A 20,425-nucleotide genomic window follows, 5' to 3' on the forward strand; every position below is an offset into this window, starting at 1 on the left:
AGAGGCATACTCCCATTCTGTGTGAACCTTCTTTCTCCAAGGGCAGCAGCAGGCAGGAATGTCTGAGCTTAGCCAGTAGCATTTTTCCATACACACTAAATGGTACCCTTTCAAGTGCTCCCTGGGGCAGCAATCTGAGGGAAAGCCCCGGGCGCCACAAGCTCTAGCTACGCCTTAGGAGCACACCCAGGGTGTAGTGGCCTAAAGGTCTACTGACCTAGAGACCCCTAAAACGGACCTAAATACAGTATTTAGGGGGCAGCCCTGAACCATGAAGGTAGTCAAGAAACCAGAAGAAGAAAAGGAGGACTCTCACTGACTTGGCCCCAGCCCTACCCCACCTTGAACCTGCTCCAGTGAAATCCCGGTGTGTCCTGCAGCCAGCAACCTCCAGAACCCGGAGGACCTGCCTGCCTTCCATCCCAAAGACACTGTCTGCCGAGAACACCAGATTTGTTCATCAACAGACTCCAGCTCTACAAGGATCCGCGAGTCTGCACCCAATGCCCACCTCCCGCGCTAGAGTGGCCCAACACCAAGGGTGGTCTCCCCGGCGATCCTCACCTGAGATCCCGTGACGCCTGATCTGTCTCAAGCCTCCAGGCAACGCCTGCAACCTCAAACCGGAAGATCTCTTCTCTCCGTCGTCGTCCCCCCACCCCCCCCCCACCCCAAGGCCTTGGGTGGCCCAACCGGCGGTGCCTAACCAACCCCCAGCATCCCAACTTACCTCTTCAAATGGTGGGGTTGCTCCCGGAAGATCTTCGTCCCCGAGCCTGCAGTGCTTTTGCAAACCGGAGACTCCCCATTGAAAGCTACAGGGCGCCCGACGCCGAACAGCAATCTGCACCCGGCTGCCCCAGTGCCACTGAGGGTGCACCTTTTGTGCTGGCTTGAACCCCCATTTGCCCTGAGTTTAAGTCCAGGAACTTTGATCCCACAACCCAGTGGCCTGCCCGTAGGCAGCCACCAACCAGAGGCCCCATATCCCAACATTGAACCTCAGCACTCTGCACCCGCCCACCCTAGTGCCACTGAGGGTGTTACAAGTGCTTCCTTGACCCTGGGGGACCCCTAAGTCTACCCTCAGAATACCAACTCCCGCAACGAATACTTATCTTTGAACCGATAACCCTATTTTTCTCCATAGGATAACATTGCCTGTTTTTCTGTGAAAAGTTTTTAAGTGTGGAGTTGGAAAATCTAAGAAATCCTTTAAAACTGTAACTAAATAACCAAAACGCTTTTACTTACCAGTTTACAGGAAATGTCCCAGTGCAGTATCCAGGTATACTGCACTGTGTAACTTTACATGATATTCTACAAAAAAATTCTATACAAAGTATATGTACTGTATTCTAAAAAGCATTGCATTATCAGTAACACTACTCTAATCAGATCAAAGTACATTTACGATTGCAATTCAGACTGTTAACAAACTGCATTACTACTGTAAAGTATTTATTGCTTACCTGTGCCAGGCTTGCTTGGTTCTAGAAAATAAAATAACTAAAATATTTTTATACAAAAACAATTGGTCTGAAGTTCAGTCTTTGAGTGTGTGAATTCATTTGCTGACTGAGTGGGTACAACAAATGCTGTCATCTGATACAGCCTAACTGCCCGATGACACTACCACAAATAGAGAGTACGGTATTATCTACTTTTACCTCTGCCTACCTTTGGGGTTTCACTGAACTCTGTGCACACTATTTTTCACCAATATAATCACCAACTGGTCCTGAAAGAACTATTGTTTTTTTTAATTTCCCCAAAATATTAGTTACTCTGGACAAAAATAAAACTAACAAGAAATCTTCAAATTGTGAATTAATTTTGGTCCTGAATCTCAACTGATGAAGTGTCACTTGGAACTAAGAGAAAGTGTCACGAACTGTAATTATTTGTTATTTATGTGCCTTGAATTGGTCTATTCCTCATTTGGAGTTTCCCTCCCATGTTTTATAAGCAATTGTATCACTGTGCCTAATTTATTTATTTATTTATTTTTATTTTTTTAACTTAAGGGTCCATGTTCCGCATGTATTCCTGGTACTCCTTTTATCTCTGCATGCTATTTTCTTTTATTGATTTATCACAGTTTAGGACTTCTCTTCAGACCACTTAGCTGTCTGGCGAGAACTATTTCATCACACAACATAACCTACATTTGGATATATAAACGAGGGCCTTTTTGGACAGCCCTTTCCAGTGATTGGCTATTGTGGTTTCGTTCAGCTGGCTTCCAGCATTGGTTAACAAGGTTTGTACGCGCCTTCCCTCTGCACCTCCCTTTACACACACTCCTTCCATCCCACTCCTTTATTTTTTTTTTTTTTTTTTTTTATAAACGTAGGTTTCCGCTACTGACAGTCTTAGCTATCTGCAAGGCAGGCCAGTTGTTTCAAATACATAACATGAGCTTTTAGTTGGCTCCTTGTTCATGATTTGATAGCTTTGTTTGCTCCTGATTCTTTAGCTTGTCCCCATATTTAGTTTGTGCCACCCAATAGCAGTGTTTTTATTGGATGAGTTGCATCCAATACATTTTTCATATCTGCCACTTCATGTGCTTTCTTTTCATCCCCAGTGCCCGATACTGTCCATCCTGCTCTGGCAAATTGACAAATTTTCTTGTTTTATGCCCCACACATTTTCATCCCTTTTTTCCTAGTATCCGATGCTACCCATTTTGCTCCCTGCTTAATTTTTTATTTCGTTTGTTTAGGCGGACCCAAAGGCTAAAGTGCTGCCCGGCCTCTCTTTTTTGCACTTCATGCACACTGATTTTAATTTTATTGTTTTAATTTAGTGTTCTTGCATTGTCACCTGCCATACATTAACAATGTTGGCATGTATAGCCATCAGCAGCATCTTAAAATTAGTTTTATATTGTGCTTAGGCAATTGCAAAGCATTGTCAAAGCTAATAGCCCAGCCTTTAACAGCTGTGGCCTGTTTGCTGCGCCAGTGTTTGTGATTTATCGAAGCCCCCAACACCTACAAAGGGATAGTTGGCAGCTCGCTTCTGTATTCGTAATTCCACGATTACTGTCATGTGCACCATCCGTCATGGCTGAGCTCTAAAGTAAAATAACCAAAATGGCTGCTGGTATGTCACATGGCATAGAGACACACAGTGCTCTTCTTAGAATTGCTAAAAATTACTTAAAGATTGTAACTGTGTACACATCTCAGTGAATACACTAATAAAGCGACTATCTTGGAATGGATAACTGCCATTTCAAGATGCCTGTTGGGTGTGCACGTCATTATGCACCACTGGACCTTTTGGCTGATTGATTTAATTTACTTTTCTCAACATGTCTGAAGGCCATTTAGAATTGAAAAGTAAAAATAAACTAGCACTGTCCGACAATAGGTTAGCATTCTTTTGAAGACCGGACATTTTGACTTGTTTCTGAATGTTTGAGTGATATGTAATTGCATAATGCTGTACAACAAAGGTGCATGTTATAGAACCATGCTAAATTAAGTGACAAATTAAAGCTTGAAAATTACAAATTCAGAATGCAACATATTGGTTAACAGTATTGCTATTTGTTCTATCGCTGTCATATCCCTTGCTATTTTTGTCTTGCAAAAAGAAGAAATTGATTACATTGTTCGCTAAGCGTGCATTTGGCAATGAAGACTGAAGTACCTTGTGAAATTTACCTTTTCGAGGCATGTGTGCTGTAGATACATATGCTTTGCATACTCCTGCCATCTAGTGTTGGGTCTGAATGTTTGCAAGTTTATTTTCTTCGAAGAAGTCTTTTCTAGTCACGAGGTGTCTCATCCTTTCGGTGATAGTGCACATGGGCATCAACTCCATTGTTAGATTGTTTTTTCCGCCATCGGGTTCGGACGTGTAGTGATGCGCTCCGGTACGAAACAGTCCTTCGGGTTCCCCTCGGTGCGCAATTCACTGTACCCTCAATAGTATTATCATACGTGTTTCCATCACTCTGTGTATCCATTTGATCAGGAAAGTCTCCTCTTCAATCAAAAACATTGTGGACGGCCTTCAGGCCTAACCCCATCGGTCCATTCTCCTGCTGATGGAACGGACACCGTTTCAATGCTGTCCTCGGTGCCACAACAAATACCCTTGCACAGATCTACATAAGATCTGTAATTTGGGCCTCTTACTGTAGCACAAGGAAGATTACGAGGCCGGTCTGTCGTTCCGATCGAAAAAGACTCTTCGAGATAGTCTGGCTCGACGACAAGAAATGCAGCGCCAATGCACTCACCATAAACCAGATTACTTCGGAGAAGAATCCGAACATGAAGCCACAGCTTTAGAAGAAGAGGAAGCCTTCTCGGTCGCTGAAACCGATTCCGCCCTAGAGATTGAATTGGAGTCCGAAGACATTCTAGCGGGACAGATGGTCATGAGTACTAAAACCCCCGTACTCCAAAAGCTGTGGCACCATCTCTGCCTTTGGGCCTTGTATGCACCGAGATGACGTTTCTGGGTCCTTGGGCCCGGAACTAAAACTAGTAGTTAGGCCTTCCAGCTTGGGATCGAGCTGTGACAAATAAATAGTCTTCGGACCTGAAACATTCCGCTACGAAAGACAAATCTAATTCGGAACAGAAATCCTCAGTTTCAAAACAAAAGTCCACTTCAGAGCCATAGCCTTCTGCTTCCAAGGACAAGACTGACCAGTCCTGTTCGACACCAAAACATTTGCGCCTACATCTAAAGAAGATATTTCAGATCCCCCGGAACCAATCTTAGACATCATGAAAGACTAATTAGATCCAAAGCAAAAAAAGCTTTATTTCAATCCAGACACTGGACTTATATTAGCCAATACTCCTTCCAAAAGGAAAGTCCGTTCAGAGAACAGAAACAAGATCCCCCTTAAGAAGAAGAAAGACATTGCTGCAAGTCCTATCCATCCAACGTTCCCATCCCTTTCACCGTCTTCACCTATACCAAGCTTAGAACCACTACACATAACACCACAGGGATCACCTCACAGCCTGATTTAGGAGATGGAGATGATGACCATGTCAATATTCCTTTACCTACTGATCCATGGGATGATTATAATGTTGATCCACCTATAGATAATGATCCTGACCTATACCCTGCAAAACCTTTGCCTCTAGATGATGTTTCCTAGCTAGAGCTGATTTCTAGAGCAGCAGCATTTCATGGGGTTACACTGCACGAGTAGACCTTAAATGATGATTATTTATTTGAGACACTAGGGTCTTCACAAAGAGTTAGCCAGATTCTCCTTATGTTAAAAGGCATGATGAGGCATGCAGATAAAAATGTTAAGGACCCTGTTCGTGCATGAATGTTAACATCTACTGTTGATAAAAAATACAAACCGTCACCTTCTGCTCCGGTTTACATTAAAGGAGAGCTCCCTCTAGATTCACTGGTTGTTTCCAACGCTCGTAAAGGAGCGAACTCAGACATCTGGAGATGCACCTCCCCCAGATAGACAAGAAGCTTATAGACATATCTGGTAAAAGGGTTTCTGCTAATCACTGGTGCATTTCCAACACGCAGGGCCTCCTAGCTAGGTATGACCGGGCACTCTAGGACGAAATGGAAGGCCTACTTCAATACCTCCCAGAAGTGCACAAGAAAAAGGCACGGGCTAGTCCAAGAAGGAAAACTCATATCTAATACTTCTAATAGATGTGCCCTAGATGCTGCTGACACTGCAGTGAGAGAAGTTAACACCAGTATTCTCTTACGTCAGCATGCCTGGCTTAGAATTTCAGGTTTCAAACCTGAAGTACAACAGTCTATACTAAACACTCCTTTTAACAAACACCTTTTCGGACCTCAGGTAATGAGGCTTTAGAAAAAAAAGACACCGACCTGGCGAACTCCACGAGAGCACTGCAATCTACCTCAGAGGCTCCTTTTGTCGCTTATTCTGAAGAGCAGGGTCTAAAACTACATCCTCAGACCCTAACACATCCTCGTACAAGTCCCAACACGCAAGCCTCTTCTGGTAGAGGTTTCTTATGAGGAGGGTACAGAGGAAACCATTTTAAGTGTAGTGGTGAGGGCACGTCGACACGTAGCTCCCCTTCTCCCAATAAGCAGTGACTTCACTACGCTTCTACGCCCCCCCCCCTCCACCCCCACAAATCATCTAACACCTGTTGGGGGAAGACTCCAACAATTGATCCCCATTTGGCAATCCATAACAGACAAATGGGTGCTAGACATTATCCAACATGGTTATGGCCTGGAGCTCACTAGCAATCCTCCCAACATTCCACCTCGCACTCACAAAATTTCGTCAGAACACAAACAAAAGGTACAAGTTCTTTTAACAAAAGAAGCTATAGAACCATTACAGTACCAAGGTTCCGGAGTCTACTCTGTACTTACTAGTCCCCAAGAAAGACTGCTCCTTAAGAACAGTTTTAGATCTAAGGAAGTTAAAACTGTATATCCTTTCAGAACATTTCCACATGGTCACGCTTCAACAGGTCCATCCACTGCTACAGCAAGGTGATTTTATGTCCACACTAGACTTAAGACGCATACTTTCATATTCTGGTTCACACAGTTCATTGCAAATACCTATGGTTTGTGATAGCAAGAAAAAGCTTTCAAATCAAAGTACTCCTGCTCTGAGTAACTACAAAATGTCTGGTGGTCATGGCGGCACATCTCAGAAGACAACATTCACGTCCGATATCCGGATGACTGGCTCATCAAAGCCAGCGCTCACCAAAAGTGTCTACACCACTCTCAGACTACAGTAGACCGACTCTACCAATTGGGTTTCACAGTTAATGCTCAGTCTCCCCTTCAGCCTTCATAAATGTAGTCTTCTCCTGGAGCGACTCTAAAAACTTGAACAGCTCTAGCCTCTCCCAGTGTAGCCAGAATTCAGAATATTCAATCTCTGCTAATACAGTTTCAGGCCAATCAATACTTAGTAGCCAGAAGTTTCATGCAGCTGCTAGGTGGCATCCTGCATCGCGATAGTGCCTTATGCAAGATTGCACATGCGTCCTCTACAAGAGTGCTTAGCACGTTGGTGGAATCAGTCTCCGGGTCAAGTAACAGATCTGGCAACAGATCTAGTGTTGGTAGACAGCCGTACCCTTCGCTCTTTGCAGTGGTGGAACACATCAAACTTTAAAAAATAAAATAAAAAAAGTGGCCTTCATTGACCCTGTTCCACAGATCATTTTAACAGTAGACACTTGCCTCACTGGTGGGGTGCCCATCTTCCTAACTAGACAATGCAAGGTCATTGGGACAACATATATAAAGCTCTACACTTCTATTATCTAGAGCTTATAGCTCTATATCTAGCACTGAAAGCTTTTCTCACCTCTTAGGGAAAGTTGTCCCAGTCTACACCGACATGACAGAAATGTACTATGTACAAAAACGGTGGGGGGCACATTCTTTGCAACTGTCACGCCTCTCCCGACAATTTGGCGTTGGGCAATATATCACAGTCAATATTCTGGCAGAGCATCTCCCAGGAGTGGACAATCAGATTGCCGAACTCATAAGCAGAACACAAACAATTTCACGACTGGGAACTTCATCCCCAGGTTCTCCTTCTATTTTTAACAATGTGGATTCCCACAAATAGATCTGTACGCCACAGTCGACAAATCAAATTGCCCAAACTTCGCCTACAGGTTCCCACACCCTCTATCCAAAGGCAATGCCGTTTGGATGAATTGGTCATGGATATTTGCATACTCCTCTCCCTTGCCTTCCATTTCTGGTTCGGAAGCTCAGGCAAACATCCCTCATACTGATTCTAGTAACTCCCACTTGAGCTAGTCGGTCATGGTTCACAACACTTTTAGAACTGTCAGCAGTTATTCATCAAAAGCTACATCTCAATTCCAGTCTTCTCATGCACGAAGGAGAAGTCAGATATCCAAATCTCAAGGAGCTCAATCTAGTGATTTGCCTCCTGAAATCAAAGTTTAGATATCTTAACTTGCCACCAGAATGCAGGACCCTTCTTAACCCCTTCCGCGCTCATGACGAGCTCAGCTCGTCATGAGTGACGACGCTCGTATGCTCATGACGAGCTGAGCTCGTCATGTAATGCGTTTTTTTTTAAAACCGCATCGCGCAGCGGGAAAACCGCTAGCGCGCATGCGGTTAAAGAAGCAAGAAAGCCTACTACCAGAGCATGCTATGCAGCTAAATGGAATCGATATGTATATGTTGTATATTTTTTATTTCAATATTGTACTAATAACAATATTGATCCTCTAAATGGATCTACTCAAAATATCATTTGTGACCATCTGCATTTACAGCGTGCTGGTTTAGCCTACACTTCCATTTGTTTGCATCTTGCAGACATAGCTGCATATTTGCAAAACAGATGTCTCTCTGTTCAAGGTTCCAGTAATTAAAGCCTTTTTTGAGAGCCTTAAGAGAATAAATCCACCCAGAGTACTTCCAGCACCACCTTGGAACATGAACATTGTGCTTACACAGCTCATGGGTCCACCGTTTGAGCCGTTACACAACTGTCTGCTACAGTTTCTTTCATGGAAAGTCTCCTTCCTCATTGGATTCACTTCATTAAGGAGAGTTGGTGAGCTACAAGCTTTAACCTTAGAAGAACTTGTGTTTCAACTTCATAGAGACAGGTTAGTTCTTCGCGCCAACCCGAAGTTCCTTCCCAAATAGGTTTCTGCTTTCCATATCAACCAATCAGTTGAGTTACCCATGTTCTTTTCTCCACTGGATTCAGTAGCAGACCAAGCTCTTCATACTCTTGTTGTCAGAAGAGTGCTATTGTACTACATTGAAAGATTTTCGCGAACCAAAACTGTTCGCTGCATTTGATACACCTCACAAAGGCAATCCCATTTCTAAATCTGGCATTAGATGATGGATTAAGTGCCTTCAAACCTGCTACACTAAAGCTAAACAAACTTTATACCTCCTAGAGCAGATTCCACTCCTAAAATAGAGGCATCTATGGCCTTTTTAGGTTACATCCCTATAGCTGACATTTGTAAAGCAGTAACATGGTCTTTTACCAAACATTACTGTGTGCATGTGTTAGCACATCAACAAGCCAATGTAGGCCACGCAGTTCCATAAAACACTTTTTCAAACAGTTGCAACATCTAATGGTTAGCCACCGCTTTGGGAGAATACTGCTGTAGTCTATGGAAACAGGGCCAGACTGGGAACCGAAATCAGCACTGGCAAATAGCTACGGCCAGTCCTACCCTGTATGCAGAGCATGTGTCTATACAGCACACATGCCTCGAACGGATTATGCTACCTACCCAGTGAGCATCTGTTCTATCACCGACCGACCGGAGGAGTCACCTTACCTCGTGACTAGGAAAGACTCCTTCGAAGAAAAACAACTTGCAAACATCCGGACCCAACACTAGATGACAGGAGTAGGCAAAGCATGTGAATCTACAGCTCTACATGCCAAGAACAGATGCTTACTGGGTAAGTAACATAATCCTTTCTTCTGGGCTGGAGCTTCTGGAAGCTGTAAATTTTAAGGGATGAAGAAATGTATTTGTGTGCTGAAGTGCATTGCCAGCACCGTTAACACTGTCTGTTTTTCCCTAAATCTGTCCCAGATATCCTGGTGATACCACCATCTTAAAGCACATTGTAAACAACTGGAAATGTCGGTACCAGAAAAATCTTGTTGTGGCCTTGTTACTCACTATGACCTATGCTGCCAATTTTGTGCTGATGACTTTGACCTCCTACCTTCTTTGGGTCATAGCTCACAATGGGAACACAAGCTTGTGACAGTTATAATTGCATTTTATTAGTATTTTATTTACTCTGCAATATGTGTGTGCTTTTCCCATGAAATAGGTTTGTATTATAGTATGTCTAAGAATTAGAAAATAAACACTTGAAATGTTGTAAAACTCATTTAAACCTGTAGACTTTAGTGAGTCTAATGACTTCGAAGCTTTCCTTTTGACTATACTTTTATGAATGACTGTCATGCAAATATTCTGTATTTATACATGTTTGCCTTTTCTTTTTTTTCTCTTGACTTGTAGGTCCTACAGATCGTCAGACGGACGGACCACACCTCAGTTAGGTAACGCAAACCCATCCACCCCACAGCCAGCATCTCCAGATGGTGGAAACTGCCACAGCCTGTCAGAGTTTTCGCACGGCCAGTCACCACGAAGCCCAATTAGCCCTGATGCCCTCTCAGCTCCCCTAACCCCAGCTTCCCGTGACTCCCATAGGCTACTCTCCAATGAGGACACAAGGTGCTCCACGCCAGAAATGGGCCAAGACGAGCTGGTGAGTCATCTCAAAATTTAGATGCTACCAAAAATGCACTACCATCATGTGTATGAATATGTTACAGGCCAGGTTAGAAATGTTACTATAATAGCGGGGGAAAAGGGACCCTACCATATGTTAGAAGTCGGCTTTCCTGTTTTCAGTTTCTATTTTTGGTAAATTCTGGTGGTGTGTTTTTCAGTGTTTTCCTGTGATTTCAATACCTTAAAAAAACTTAGCTTTTCAGTTGTTATTCATTTTCGCGCCATAAAAAACAACTGAAACTGTGTTTTACCGGTGTTTACGGAATGCTTTGCTTTTATTGTTTGCTTTCTTCCTTGATGCATGGTGAATAAACAGTGTACATACAGTGTAGTGTGAGGTCCAAATACATTTTTACAAGTCAAACTTATGGTAGTACACCATACAATATTTCGTCAGTGAATCTTTGGTCATTCACGCTCTTTCTTTCCCATGTAAACTTTTATTTGTGAAAGGCCCTCTTGACATTGGCACTTGAGACTGGCATTGCCAAAATAGCCAGTACACAATTTGCCAACTCTGGCCACTGACGTAGCTTTCCAGGCCAATACTGGTGCACCTGAAGGTTGACATTCTCCTGGACAGGTTCTGCAACGTATGCATTATACTGGGTGCATATGCCCTCGGAGGTATTAAAGCGGTCAAAAAAGAAGCTGAACTTCTCAATCTGGAGAAAATTCCCCTTTACGGATGGGATCTAACACTTGTGCACAGTGAGACTTCGTTGACTTCAAACGCCATGGTTAGTGAAGGGTCATTTCTATGCATCATTGCTAGCCATTTCTCATGCATTGTAAAATAAAATTTTCTGAATTGGTCCTCAACACTTTTTTGCTTAACAAGTGGCAAGCATACTAACAGGGAACATGTTGCAGTGCCAAAGTCACTAAAAGTGTTGCCTTGCCTACTCTCGAGGAGATGTTTCACATCTACACCAAGTATGCTGAACACTTGGTGGACAAGGGTGTTTTCAGACTTATGTCCACTACAGCAGTCATGTTTTCCAGTGAAAATCAAAGAACGCAGTGAAGTGTACTTTTTTTTACATCACTATCAATATGCACCTGAAGATCCTCAGATTTCTTGCTATTGCATCATCACTAAACAAAAATTCTGTAAACGGTTGCCACATAGATAAATATTGCATTCAGAGCCTCTAGGACTGAGAACCACTGACTAAATGACATAGTTGGGATGAGAAATATTTGCATTTTAGTTCCCGCGCATAACAGTGCACCCGAATGGACTACAACCTTTATAGCATTCTTCATTAAGATGCTTTCAACATACCATCTAGCAAGTGGCAAGGATCTCTTATAGAGAAACACTTCAGCTCAGGTATTGCTTTTGACAGGTCATCTCACAACTTTTTCATATACGTAGCTGAATCGCTGCAAATAAAAACAATATCACTCCAATCTTTGTTGAATTTGGTAAGAACTCTCCGCAGCAGCATTCCAAGGGACACTGCATTCCATGTTTCAAGTACATCTAGATCTGCCATGATGGTACGTCTGGACCATCTATTTTTTGCATCACAATGTGATTAGCACTGACACTGCTGGGTTGCCACGCTTCTCTGGAGTTTCATCAGTGGTAACAGAGATCTTTACATCACCTTGGAGTTACTGAAATATGTTCAATATCTGCAAGGAACACCTCTGGTAGGTATTTGTCATACATTTGTACTGCTTTTGGTAATGTGTTGTATTCCGGTGCATGCTTGCCAAACCGATTCCCAATCGGTCCATCAGCTTGGTATAAGCTGGTTCCAGATTGCACTAGCGCACGTACAAATTCATGTACCACATATTTTTCTTCCTCACGTTTTCTTTTGAAGCGTGTCATTGTCTCAGCAAGACACATCTGGCATAGGCAATCACTATTCATGGCTCTTTCAATATCAAGTGGGTCTTGGTGACCAGATGTACAGCAATTCGGCTTGCAGCCTTCCCAGTTACTACTGGGACCGGCACCCTGCAAAACCTGCAAATTTACATCTTTTGCCCACGCACTTTTTCAACCATGAAATCTTTGTTTTACAGTGTATAATTTTCTGCTGTCTTTATTCTGCGGGGCATGTTATCTGCGAACTGGATCAATGCAAAAAAAAACTTAGAAACCAGTCACATACTGTTGAAAAAATGAGAACATTTTTATGGTCTTCATGATTTTACCAAACTTGACTGCAGTCAGTGTGAAGTACCAGGAAGGACTGAAGAGACCATGAGAGATCCTACCTAATGTACTCTGTCCTGCGTGGAGCTCTGCAGATTTGCAGCTAGAGCAGACAGAACTTAACTGCTGGACCTTGGAGCACTGGCGGTTGTCGTCTAGTGATTGTGGTTGTCTGAAGTGTGGTGAGGTGGTGGGGCCAGAAAGACTGGATAGTAATTTCAATAGGACCTGGCCCCACCCACCAACTTTGCCAACCAATGTGTCTCCCCTAATTTAATGAGTGTGACTCACATTCTAACCTGCTTCCTTCTCGGGCCTATATTGCAGTTTTTGTAATGCTTTGGCTCCAAGTGACCAAGTGGTGCAACAACTCTCGGTTTAAACCGGGTCAGCTGATTTGCATACGGTAGGGTACTGTCTGGCACAGTCCGGTTTAACCGATTTCCGGACAGCCTAGTTATATGGCTATTGCAAGTCACAACTGAGTTTGATCACCATTTAGAACAAAGCCAAGTCGCTTTGTAAGGTCATGGATCTCCGTTATGACTTTCACTATTGTGCTTAATTAAGATTTTTTTATGCCTTTCTGGATTTATATGCTATGCACTAGACTAGAAAGGAACAATGGTGGAGGTAACAAGAGCAGAGCCAGGGTGTCTACTCAGTCCACTTCCTCATCCACAAACAGGATATTCTATTAAGACCCATAATAGAGCTGAGATTCCTGAATGCATTAATCAGGAAACAGTAGTTTAATAGGAATGCACAGCAGGAAGTAATATCATTGCTGCAGAAAAAAGACTACATGGTGACCAGTGACCTCAAGGAAGCCTACTTCCACATCCCAATAAACAGCACCTGCAAAAAGTACCTTTAATGTGTGATAAACCGTTCTCATTGCCAGTTCAGAGTTTTACCTGTTTGGTTAAGGTTGGCACCGAGTACTCAAGTGTTTTGCAGTAGTAGCAAGGATATACAGGTGTACCTCTAGCTAGTTCACTGGTTGACAAAGGTTATCTTGCCAGATCAATACTGAAAAAGTGTACAAATATATACAGAATGCACAAACTGGTATATTTTTGTGAATATGGAGAAATTAGTAGTTTTGAAGCTTGAGTTTTTTTCTCGATTCATGTGATCTACCTACCTTCCCAATGAGGTGGCGTGGTAAGGGAGGGTGTAGTCAAAATTGTAAACTTTACATATAAAATTAGCCCTTATTTGTTTAAAATCACCTAAAGAGGAGCATTGGAGGGGCATGTGTAGATTCTAAAGATGTCAACCCTGCATTTGGGGTTACGTCATAGTGAATGGCAGTACCTGCTTGTCGATATCCAAAAGTGGACCCAAACGCCAGTTGGCGGGAATACCTCATAGCATGTGAACCCAGAAGAGACTTCAATTAGAAACTTTTTTTACAGGTAACTAATCTTTTCCCTTGCTCTCTACAATAGATAGGGGCACTAGGTCCCTTCCGTAAAATACTTAAATCCTTGGTCTCTAACTCTTTCATGTGAAAGACATCAAGAATAAAAGCAGACGTGCATAAGTGAAATGTGTAGTGCAGTTAATAATTTGTTGCAAAATGTTTTAATCTGTTCCAAGCAAGTCAGTCAATTTAAAAATCCAGCTCCAGATGTGTAGAAACATGCAGTTTGTATAATCTTTAAAGAATCGACAAGCCTGTTGCCATAAATATCTTCTTTCTGCTGATCACTGTTAATTAAAAAAAAAAACACGCAACTTGAAGAAGGATAAGCCATTCTTCAAATTGCAGCTGTAATTATGCTATGACGGTTGAGCAGATACGCCATTTCCTTATTACTGGTGACTAGAGGCATCACAATTCCACTGCAATAATAAAATAAGAGACTAGTTTTATACAGGGTTTGCAGGCTCCCATGTATTATATAGCGTTACAGCCCGCTGCCCTTTTGTTAAAGGTGCTCCTTCCAAGTTGTAAAGCTGAGGTACAGGGAAGGCATATAATATGGGCAAAGTGTACTAAAATAAAGGAGATAAAGTATACTCTCCTGCTATCACGAGATAGGAAGCTTGTCCTGATTTGCGTGGCCTCCACCCACTGTCTGCAGAGTGTCTGTGACCCCTTACATTCAGTCTGACAGTTCTCAGACTGATGTGGCGTGCAAGTGATACGATCTAAAACCACAAATGGGTCATAAAGTGTGCGAGTACTGCTGATTTTGGTAACCAGTTACTAAAAAATATGCTCGCCTTTTTCAGTGTTTTGGATTATCATGCAGTCATTTCGTTTTAATTTTTTTGGCATTGTTGCTACCACTGGTAAAATGAGGATGTTTTCGGCTGCTAGTGTAGTAGGTAGCAGTGTTGATATTCAGGAACATAACCAGTGTTTCACGAATCTGTCTTTAACATGTTATTTATTTTCCAGACAGTACAGCCGTGGGAAAGGAGATACTTCCCCCTTCCTTATGACCCCAAGACAGAAAGTGAAGACCAATTGGATGTGCAGGATAGGATGTTCCGAAGCTCGCGCCGCACATCGGGAAGTAAGACGACGAAGGAATTGGAGAACTCGCCAACCTCGCCCCTCCTCCCTGATACCAAGGGTAGAAATCCTGCAACTCCGCGGCCGACGCACAGATAAAAAGAAAATGAACATTGGCATTAAAGCTTCAGAGCGTTGTCGTTTGATATTCAAACATCCTTCAGAGAAAATATTTCACAGTTTTTAGTGAATTTAAGGAGTTTAGAAGCTGTTTTGTTTTTTGTTCAAAGTTTTGTTTTTTGTCTCAATCACCCACCATGTGCCCCCTTTAAATAAAAAAAAAAAAAATTTAAAAAAACTCCCAAGTTATCACCGGACAAAGAACTACCAATTACGGATACAATGAGATATTCTCCCAGTTTGTATGTGCAGGCATATGACTATCTTGGAGGAGTTGAGCAGTCTAGCAGACTTGAAGGCTGTGAGATTTTTTTTGTTTTTTTTATTGAAAAGGGTTGGGCATTTTGTATTCCTGTTCCCTTTTCCTTGATTAAGGTTTTAATGGAGTGAAATTAGTGGTGAAAAGGAATTTTCAAATGTTCCTAGTGTTTTGTCCTCAACCTGTTACACACCCCTTTGATCGCCAGCATTTGCAATGTGTATGGTTACCTTACTGTTTGTCATAACCATTTGTGTGTGTTCGTTCTGAGGTCCAAAGCTTTAGAAAGCACAGCAGCCACAAAATTCGATTAGCAAAAAAGACATTGAGTTAGTTCGCGCAGGCAAGCAGTATATTCACGAGCTAATTTGACTCGAAAGTTTAAAAAAAACAGCTAATTGGAGCAATTAACATAAGTTTAACTTCGTTGTACATTTCTTGCCTAATTAATAGCTAGTGCCTGATTTCCAAAATAATGTTCATAATGTGCTATTGCTTGCTTATTCCAAAAGCTAATTAATAAGAAGGAAGAGCTATGCATAGCGGGACCTGTGTTAGCTTCCATAACCATTTAATGGCCGACCACTGGTTAGATTTTTTTTAAATGATTTTAACATTAGATGGGCATCAGAGTATCAGTCAATGCAAACTTCTGTTAAATGTAAACCTTGTGTGCAACTTATGCTATTAGTAGGTGCATACAGCCAGGACTACTTATGCCCTACGTAGCATAGTGATGACATGTTCCTCACCTCATACAGCACCACAGGGTCATCTTGAGATGGCAAAGATTGTGCATGAATATCTATTATACGATGTGTAGCACGGCTAGTGAAATATTGATTTCTTTAGAAAGGAACACTTAATGGAGTTGGTTGATTCGTGTTGATTAATATCCATACAAAGTATAATCTGCATTTTATTTATGCCTCAGAATGTTCAGCACACCTATCCCATAAAGCACATATGGCTTGATTTTGGCAGTTTGTCTGGCCACCATGCCTGCTCCTAGTAGGATCAGTTGCACATTTGCGCTATCACATTTTATGGTACATCAAAGGAGCAGCAGAGTTACCACAATATATAAATGTATCCCCTAGTAGAAAAGTTTCTCAAAATTACTTGCAAAAACATAGTTGATAAAATAATATTTTTTTAACTTTTTTAAAATATTACATTGCGTGGACCATAATATACTGTCTTGGCCACTCACTCATCTGTTGTGACCGGGAGCAGGTGACCCATTTTAGTAAGTCTAGGCAATACTACCGTAAATATTGATATTCCATTGTTGAATTAGGTGTGATGTTTAGCTAGTCGGCATTAGGAAACCAACTTAACAACGTACCCTGCACATCGTGGCTTTGTGCTTTCTGCTTGCCTTTGTCCTCTTCAATATCCCACGTACCTTCTGTGCCCCTTTAGAATTTCATTTGGGCAGCACTTAAATCATAGATATGTTTGTGAAAAGCTGCTTACCAAATCTGTGCACTACAGGTGGCTTTAGCCCTTACTTCACATGTGCAAAGAGGAAACTAAAAGAAATTTATTTTACCCTAATCCCCATTGTCCTGATTTTGTGCACCATTGGCAAAGACATGCTTAATTGAGAACAGTACTTGTGTGGCATTTTAAATACATTATTTCTTTTCTTTCCTCCATTCTACCTCGCCTGGCGTCATATTACAGCCCTAGAACTATAAGCTGTCTCCCATAAGGTTGTGTTTGAGGATGCCCTTACACATTGTTTTAGTTTAGGCCTATTCTTCGTCATTGAACATATCTGAATCACAAGTTCTATCTGATGGTCATAACACATCACAGGCTGTGCTTCAAAAAGAAACCTTTTTCTTTCTAGAGTGATTTCATTTTACTTTTGGCTTTTTAGTGCAGGCGTTAGGAAGCGATCTTAAACTAACTACCGTCATACCCTTTGAGCTACTGTGTGGTGCACTGTAACAGCTGCCTCCACCCACTTGGACTATGGTTTAATTCTTTTCACCACAGATTAATCTCCACTTCTGTAACAATATGAAGACAAAGTTATATACAAATTAATAGTTTTTAAGGCCGTGTTTGACGGCAATCCTTCATTCTGACGGGCCTTTCAAATTTCAAGAAAAAAATCAATAAAGAGGAAAAAAGAAAACCAAGTCTGTTCTCACATTGTTCTCTGGTTTTGTATCCTCAGTAATGTCCTTGAATATTTGTTGAGCATTCTTGTCTCATTGCTAGCAGCGTGCCTGTCTTCTGTATATTCACTTCACCAAAAAAGCAAGAAGTTTATGTGTATTTTTTCATTTTATAATCGTATAAAAATAGTCGCTAAACTGCTTAATGGTCAGGGTTTTTTTCACAACTTTCAACATTTTGCAAGGGATTTTTTTTCTTTTCTGTACGAGAGTTTAAATGGTTTATTCGCCTTCTTGTTCCTTGAGAAACAAAGATGCGTACCATATCTCTATGCATTAAGTGCTTTTTAATTTAAAACGTTGAAAATTATGAATCTCCCTTTTAGCATTGTAAAGGAAAAAGGAAATCCCTGTATTTTGTAAATATTTCCTCACCTTCCTCTGAACTGTTATGACGGCAAGAGCTGTAGCTGCCCCTCTGACTGCGTGGAAGAACGTTTTTTCCCTCTGTGCAGAGCAGCTCTTCATTCCTGTCCTGATTCTGTTGGCAAGCACAAATGGGTGCTTATAAAAAAAAAGAAACAAACAATTTAAAAAAAATTAAAAAATGTTAAAGAACGTTATAAAAGTTCCATTTTCTTTAAATTATAGTTAGATTTTTGAGTGTCAGTATTACAAAGGGATTTTGATTTTTGAGTGGAAGAAAATTTGTGAGATGTGTGCTAATGGTTAGTTATAATGAGGCTTTGTGTACACCTTAATTAAGTAAATACAACTACTTCTTTGCTCTGCCACAGTTTTTTTAAGTTGAACAGGTAGTACTTGCATCTTCTGTTTTGTAGGTATTTTCCTCACTGTATCCCTTTTCTTTAATGTATATTTCCAGGAGAAACAGTCAACAACAGTTGTTTATCACCAGTATTAAAGCTGGCTTGGTGCTCGGTCAGCAAAGACTGCAGTTTTATCTGAGGAGGCTTAGCCAGTCCTCAATCTAGGCAACATAGGTTTCTTTAATCTTGAATTACATTAATCTTTGCACACATGTATGATCCCTGAAACAACATGCCTATTGGAATCTTTTTCCTTTCCTTTAAATAACCAAATTAGCCTACAATACATTTTTCTGAAAACACCACAGTTCCGAGCCCCTTTTAAAGCCCGAAAGTAATGTGAAAATGTAGCCCATGATAAGCCAAGCTCCTTTATGAATTCTTGAGAATTCCAGCCTTTCCATCATGCAGTTTAGGGTCAGTCAAGCATTTTGGTTTTTCTTGCTCAGAGAAGGATCCCTTTGCGTTTAATGTTGAGAGTTTTGCTGTCCAGACAGGGCAAAGCGATTTCCCAGTGGTCTGATTGCTGCTGGCAAGGACAAGTGCTCATTATTACATTGGGTTCCTGGGTACCCTTCAGAGTGCATGGTTGAATGGGTTTTTGTGGTATGGGGCATGTTGATTAGGTGAGTGAAGTTTGAGGTGGTAGGTGCACAGCCTGCTTTTTCACAGTCCTTGCGCGAGTGATCCAGTGCGTGTGAGAAGTGAAGCCTGACACGCAGGCATGTAACATCTTTTGGGTGAGTAGTATCATGTATAGAAACATTGATGTGCATCTGTCCGGTTGATTGTGGTATGTGTAAATCAACCAATGGAATTTGAAAAGCCAAGTCTTTGCGGGGTCCTGATAAACCACCAAGCATTATTTGAAGTCTGCCCAGGAGGAACCGATTGCTGCACTCTTAACCACAAAGTAGAATTGAGTAAGCCTGTTATGATTGTTAGATGACTACTCAGGAGTGACAGCAAAGCAATGCGTTGGAAGCTACCTGATAACATCAAGAGTCAAACTATTCCTAACACTGTTGAGCCATCAGGGATTATTTTATGTAGTCTCCCCAAGAGCGACAAAACATTGAGGTCCTAAATATACCACAATGAATTATTATTTGGACTCTACTGGGGAGCAAGAAATAGCAGAAAGGCAACCCAGAGGCGGCACTGGTAAACCACCAAGGAAATGTAAATAGCCTACCCCAGAGAGACAGAGAAGCAACTCTGAAAGCGCTGTTTCCCCACAAAGGCACACTATATGGTATGGAGTCTACACAGGAGCAAGAGGGAAGTAATAGAAAAGCAACCCATTTGCGCTTCAGCTCATTCTAGAGGAGGCAGAGGTCTTCTCAAAAGCCTGGAAGGGAAGGGGTTTCACCTGTTTCAGCAACATTGCTTCTCTACACCTCTTCGAATGACTTAAATATGTGCAAAGCTTCTGTTCTAGCTACTCGTCCTACTTTTTCAAGGTGACATGAAAATTACAGATCAAAAGAGGAAACCCAAGCCTGTGAGGAAAAATTATCATTGCTTAAATGAGTATTGTAGGCCACAAAGATCCACAATGTTTCCTCCTAGAAGAGATACTTCCTCATTAGACATGACTGCTCCTTTTGCCAAATTCTCAATCTCCACTCGTAGCGCTCGTCCAGTAATTTGGAGGATCATGCCATTGAGTGATATGGTGCCACAGAGGCTTAACATTGAGGCATCAACTGGTGTCTGAGACTTCAATAATTTTTGAGACGCTACTATAGAAACTAAAATCCAGTTCTATGGTTATTAGAGTCTGCCATGTATAATTTCCTGACTTTGTTCTCCAGTAGATGTGTATGGACGGATTCTGATTTAGGAATCCTCCACCTCAAGATTCTAGCAGTGTCTGCAGCTAATCACTACAGTGCCACTAGCTCCATGTGCCGTATAAGATTGCAGTAGGTAAACTCAGCACGTCCTTTTCACAGCTTTGGGAGCAGCAAGTTAGCACTGCTAGGTTTATACGACTGGGTTCTTTAGAGAGTTCAGTAATAAGAAGGCTGCAATCTGTGCGGCTTTAATAACGAGTACA

The 20,425-nt window shown here is 41.8% G+C and overlaps 1 protein-coding gene across 5 annotated transcripts in view; it reads left to right on the forward strand.

Annotated features, from left to right (window-relative positions):
* The window catches only part of KANSL1 (KAT8 regulatory NSL complex subunit 1), a 1,096,983-nt gene extending 1,078,821 nt beyond the window's left edge, over positions 1–18,162 (forward strand). For all 5 annotated transcript variants that reach the window (XM_078645034.1, XM_078645035.1, XM_078645037.1 and 2 more), the window contains 2 exons: positions 10,038–10,290; positions 14,906–18,162. In XM_078645034.1, the coding sequence (XP_078501160.1) occupies positions 10,038–10,290; positions 14,906–15,121 (469 nt within the window). In that variant the 3' untranslated portion in view covers positions 15,122–18,162. The remainder of the gene's footprint in view (positions 1–10,037; positions 10,291–14,905) is intronic.
* The last annotated feature ends 2,263 nt before the right edge of the window (positions 18,163–20,425 follow it).

Source organism: Lissotriton helveticus, chromosome 5_1 (assembly GCF_964261635.1).
Source record: "Lissotriton helveticus chromosome 5_1, aLisHel1.1, whole genome shotgun sequence".
NCBI classification, from domain to species: domain Eukaryota; kingdom Metazoa; phylum Chordata; class Amphibia; order Caudata; family Salamandridae; genus Lissotriton; species Lissotriton helveticus.